Genomic DNA, 6,018 nt, shown 5'->3' on the forward strand with positions numbered 1-6,018 from the left:
CTTCCTTTTAACAGGAAGAAACCTCTGGCAGAACCAGGCTCAGGGAGGGGCCTCGGACTATAGCAGAATCAGAATCAGAAAGGGGTTTATTGCCAAATGTTGAGCAGGTTTACAACATTAGGAAATTGCTGCGGTGCTTCAGTGCAAACATAGTGTCATAAATAGCACTTAAATAGACATGAAAAAATAAAAGTAAGTAAACTTTAAAAGTTTTAATTCTAGAGAGGGTTTCCTGATTCCCAACCTGGGAGCTGGTTCCACAGAGGCGTCTGATAACTGAAGGCTCTGCCTCCCATTTTACTTTTGGAAATTCTAGGAACCACAAATGAGCCAGCAGTTTGAGAGGGAAGAGCTCTTACTAGGATAATATGGTACTAATTTTAGGTTAAATCCACAGCTGTAAACAGGTTTGGCAGTGGCTTCATCCTTGTTTCATATTATATAGCAGTAAAGGAGCATGCATCATAGCATACTGTAGCTGGTATCAAGTATTTGATGTGTTTTTCCTGTGCAGCCCTTTATCAGACTCGTTCATTAAAACATTCGGTTTTCTGTATCTGAATACATTTTAATTACTTAAATGTTCTGGCTAAGATACTTAACCTGAACTATGAATAGAGTTTGAAAGACGTAGTCAGTAACTTGAGGTGAGTCTTGCTGGTAAATGTCAGAATTTGTCTCAATTGGTGACTTATTGCTGTGGTTATTAAACTGTGTGGGTGGACGCTGGTGAGCCGCTGTGAGGTGATTAGTGGAAAAATCCAGATGTTTCTTTAAACATTGTTTTGCTAAATTTGTTTTTAATGATGCAACACACGTCTTTTTGCACACACGTCGTTTATACATTTGGAGATGGCATTTTACACTGATGTTTATGTTTGCACAAAGTTTATGATTAGTTAAATCTCCAGTCCATTTAATAGGGAGAGGCAGCATTACTCCCATGTGATTAGCTCAGTCAGCATAAGTAGTCAGCTCTTACCTGCAGCACCACGCAGCTTTTTGACTGAATGACAAGTTCAGGTGAAACATTTGGATATGTCAACATCAGGTGTCCCACCAAGCCACGTGGGTGAACGAACACACTGAAGCGGAGTCGCCTAAACATATTAATGAAATCAGCACCACCTGTGCTTTTCCTGCTATGCATGAAACAAGGGACGCCCATCATCTTCGTTCAGTCTGCGTGTGTTGATCTGAGCTGAAGTCCTGCTTCCAGATGAACTCGGGGCAGTACTGGTCGCTGCGTTCACAGCTGGCAGAGCACGTGTAGACAGCCGCAGTCCCCCAGTCAATGCTAGCTCCAGTCGAGTCCACGCTTAGACTGTTTAACAGCTGCGGCATCACCTACACGCACACAGGATAGCAACAGCACAAACTTGTGAATAAATCAACCATTAGCGAAAGATTAAAGACCCGAGCAGGTCTTCAACAGATCAGCAGGTCGATTACCTGGAACTCAAACGTCCTCTTGGCACCACAGGTGCATGGTGGGATATCCTCATCTGAAGGGATGTGCTGAGAGGAGACCCACAAGGGAGAGCCCCCTCGACTGTAACGTATCACCTAGAAATGACAAACACTGTGAGATATGGACAGAAGAAAACAACCGTCTGGATCTTTTCAGCTCTTCTATTTTCTACCTGGTGAGGTTCAGGTGCGATCTTCTTCTTAAACCTCTGGAACACTTTACTGTCTTCAGTCTCGTGCATTGCCATCTCGTCCAGGTCGCTCTCTGCCAGGGCTGATAGAGAACAGAAGGGTCAGGATTGGTTATAAATTATAATGAAATAAATATACAGTGGGGCAAAAAAGTATTTAGTCAGCCACCGATTGTGCAAGTTCCCCCACTTAAAATGATGACAGAGGTCAGTAATTTGCACCAGAGGTACACTTCAACTGTGAGAGACAGAATGTGAAAAAAAAATCCATGAATTCACATGGTAGGATTTGTAAAGAATTTATTCGTAAATTAGGGTGGAAAATAAGTATTTGGTCACCTCAAACAAGGAAAATCTCTGGCTCTCACAGACCTGTAACGTCTTCTGTAAGAAGCTTTTCTGTCCCCCACTCGTTACCTGTATGAATGGCACCTGTTTGAACTCATCATCTGTATAAAAGACACCTGTCCACAGCCTCAAACAGTCAGACTCCAAACTCCGCCATGGCCAAGACCAAAGAGCTTTCGAAGGACACCAGGAAAAGTATTGTAGACCTGCACCAGACTGGGAAGAGTGAATCTACAATAGGCAAGCAGCTTGGTGTGAAAAAATCAACTGTGGGAGCAATCATCAGAAAATGGAAGACATACAAGACCACTGATAATCTCCCTCGATCTGGGGCTCCACGCAAGATCTCATCCCGTGGGGTCAAAATGATCATGAGAACGGTGAGCAAAGATCCCAGAACCACACGGGGGGACCTGGTGAATGACCTGCAGAGAGCTGGGACCAAAGTAACAAAGGTCACCATCAGTAACACGCTACAACGGCAGGGAATCAAATCCCGCAGTGCCAGACGTGTTCCGCTGCTGAAGCCAGTGCATGTCCAGGCCCGTCTGAAGTTTGCCAGAGAGCACATGGATGATACAGCAGAGGATTGGGAGAATGTCATGTGGTCAGATGAAACCAAAGTAGAACTTTTTGGTATAAACTCAACTCGTCGTGTTTGGAGGAAGAAGAATACTGAGTTGCATCCCAAGAACACCATACCTACTGTGAAGCATGGGGGTGGAAACATCATGCTATGGGGCTGTTTTTCTGCCAAGGGGACAGGACGACTGATCCGTGTTAAGGACAGAATGAATGGGGCCATGTATCGTGAGATTTTGAGCCAAAACCTCCTTCCATCAGTGAGAACTTTGAAGATGAAACGAGGCTGGGTCTTCCAACATGACAATGATCCAAAACACACCGCCCGGGCAACAAAGGAGTGGCTCCGTAAGAAGCATTTGAAAGTCCTGGAGTGGCCTAGCCAGTCTCCAGACCTCAACCCCATAGAAAATCTGTGGCGGGAGTTGAAAGTCCGTGTTGCTCGGCGACAGCCCCAAAACATCACTGCTCTCGAGAAGATCTGCATGGAGGAATGGGCCAAAATACCAGCTACTGTGTGTGCAAACCTGGTAAAGACCTATAGTAAACGTTTGACCTCTGTTATTGCCAACAAAGGTTATGTTACAAAGTATTGAGTTGTATTTTTGTTATTGACCAAATACTTATTTTCCACCTTGATTTACGAATAAATTCTTTACAAATCCTACCATGTGGATTCATGGATTTTTTTTTTTTCACATTCTGTCTCTCACAGTTGAAGTGTACCTCTGGTGCAAATTACTGACCTCTGTCATCATTTTAAGTGGGGGAACTTGCACAATCGGTGGCTGACTAAATACTTTTTTGCCCCACTGTATACATCACTAAGACTGGACTTTTCTACATAAAAGTTCACTTTTCAATTGAAAACTGAGAAAAACTTTAACCTTTAACCTTACATTCTGCCAAGGCGGGACAATCCACACTCCTCTGAGTAATGATCCCTCCACCGTCCTCTTCTTCTTGTTCTCCTTCAGCCTCTTTGACATCTTTCTCCTCCTCCTCTGGCTCAGTGACCAGCTCAGTCTCAGGAAAGAGGAGCGGGGAGGGTGTAACAGGAGACCCTTCTAGACAGAGACGGACAAGTTTAGTCTTTCTAGTGATGAGAAATGACGGTCATAATTCTCTTAACTCAGGGAAAAGGATTATGGACCACTTCTCTTTTTATCCATCGCTTTTCTAAATATAGATACACTCTGGATCAGATCGGCTGCCCACTAAAGGGCTAACACCCATTTTACAATCACCAATTAATCTAAATGTACCGAGGGCTGTGAAATTACTCAAATATTATTTTCAATTACAACCTTAGCTTCCATCAATTAATAAAAGGTTTATTGTGCTGTTTTATGATTTTGAACTCATCACCTTTCTTTACTTTTGCCTCTTTATAAAAATCCAAATTCACTCCTTTCATTTTTTTTTTACTCTAAATTCATTTTATGTATTCATCTATTAAAATTTCAGAACCAGATTTCTTCTTTGGAAGGTTTAATGAACACAATCATTAAACTCAACACTGAAAAAATGTGATTACGATTTTTGCAGCTCCAGTAAATATCCCCCACACACACCTTGGCTGCAACACTCCTTCTTGTGAGATTGTTTCCAGTGGTGGGTCTGGTGGTGTTTTCCACAGTAGGTCACAGTGTGGCACCGAGAGCAGGCTTTGTTACCGGGGCATCCGCATACCCAACACAGTTTAACTCCCGAAACGGGCAACACACTCTGGCCCTCCTCAGCATCACAGGGTGGTTCATCCTCTAAAGGGAAGATGATAATTTTATATTTGTTGATATACAGTTTTGGTCAAAGGTTCACATACATACACATTTTTATACTCCACACAGGGTGAAAAGTATAGTATAAGGTTCAAATATATACATACACACTCTGTATATTTTGTTAAATGTTCTTTAGCAAATTGCACCTCAACCAGAAACTTTTGGTAGCTGGAAGGAACATCCAAGTGTGACAAAGTGGTTAAACTGGTATTCCATTCCTTCATTATTTCATCCACTTTGTGGAACCACCAGCACTACTAACAACAAAACAGTCCCAGAGTATGATGCTACCACCACCATATTCTTCTACAAATACTCAGAAATTGAATCTTGAATACTTCATTAAGAGTTAGGCAGCAAAAATTCACAAACCTGCTGGAGGGTCATAGGGGTAGAACTCGTTCCTCCTCTGTAACTGGTTTCTGAAAACTGGCATGAAGGAAAACACAGCTTTTTAAGAAATACTGCAAAATCTATTGAGAAAAATTAGTAGAATCAGACAACATCTCACAACATCACCCCTGGGAAGTGACAGACATCAAACAGTGAAGAACTACCTTTCATGCAGCGGCTGTCATTTCGCGTGTAGCACTCTGGAGTTTTGCAGCAGAAGAGAAAGAGCGTTCGGTGAAAACTTCTGTCCTGACCGGATATTGGTGCATACACCTGCAACAAGTCAGGTAAATCTAGTATTTATTTATTTATAGTGAATAAGGCTGAGGTGGGATGCAGAAGTTAAATTGGAGTTGACCCAGATTTGAGTATGTGTGCACTTAGGTATAGGGTGGGTGGGTGTGTGTGTGTGTGTGAGAGAGAGAGAGAGATCAGGCTTGTAAAAAGTACTTAATTAAAGTTGAAAAATACTCACACATTGTACACCACCTGGGTAATATGTTCAGATTCTTATATCAGAATATATATCAATAACCAGCCGGCTAATGAAGGTCTAGTACCTAAACCATGCAATTAAATATATTTTGGGGGATTCTAATTTATTAAGGATATATTTCAGTATGTACCTTTTTAGGAGGCTTATAAAATACAAATGTTTGATATGTGTGCCACTTTCCTTTCTTTGTGTTTATGCTGCTAAAAATGTTGTGTTAATATGTTTACTGTTTGTCTGTGAAGGTTCTCAGTCATCCAGGTCATCGTAGTCAAAGGAGCTTGCAAAGAAAAGCGTCTGGACTTCTTTAAGTTTACTGTTTAACTCTTTATACAGGACACCAAAACTGTAGTCTAAAAGTTATTTCAGTCTTTATATTATACTGTCAGCACATCTCTCTATACCACAGTACAGTACAGTGAAGTAAATATTTTTATGAAGTAGGATAACATGGCTCCTGGAGATTCACCTGCAGCAGGAAAACCATAGGCAGACGGCATATCTCACACTCCAGTCCGGGCAGAGAGGGCAGGCCTCTCTGGCTGAGCCACGCCGGCTTCCCTCCGACTTTACTCGGGAACTGAGGAGACCGAAGCCGCCACGGCTCCGCATCCTCCAGGAAACCCAGAACTACCTCCGCCGAGGACATACTGGTATTACAGAATATTTAACGAACAGACTCTAACCCTTACTAACGGAGCGTCTTCTACATCTCACAACCAAAACACATGCTGCTACAGTTCTGAAACTCGTCCGT

At 42.4% G+C, this 6,018-nt stretch overlaps 1 protein-coding gene across 2 annotated transcripts; it reads right to left on the reverse strand.

The window, feature by feature from the left end:
* Positions 1–773: 773 nt before the first annotated feature.
* pdcd2 (programmed cell death 2) lies at positions 774–6,018 on the reverse strand. Of its 2 annotated transcripts, none has more exons than XM_085399464.1 (8): positions 5,731–6,018; positions 4,933–5,041; positions 4,748–4,804; positions 4,166–4,354; positions 3,491–3,655; positions 1,644–1,744; positions 1,453–1,566; positions 774–1,347 (listed from the first exon to the last, which is right to left on the reverse strand). In XM_085399464.1, exons 1-8 carry the CDS (start codon positions 5,908–5,910, stop codon positions 1,168–1,170), a joined length of 1,095 nt encoding a protein of 364 aa, XP_085255590.1. In that variant the 5' UTR covers positions 5,911–6,018; the 3' UTR covers positions 774–1,167. The 2 variants fall into 2 exon arrangements, with proteins under 2 accessions (XP_085255590.1, XP_085255519.1); XM_085399393.1 differs by having other exon boundaries at positions 775–1,347; positions 3,491–3,658; positions 5,731–6,017.

This window comes from Rhamphochromis longiceps, linkage group LG1 (assembly GCF_057381845.1).
Source record: "Rhamphochromis longiceps isolate RC_006_pf linkage group LG1, R_longiceps_female_GT1.1, whole genome shotgun sequence".
Taxonomy (NCBI): Eukaryota; Metazoa; Chordata; class Actinopteri; order Cichliformes; family Cichlidae; genus Rhamphochromis; species Rhamphochromis longiceps.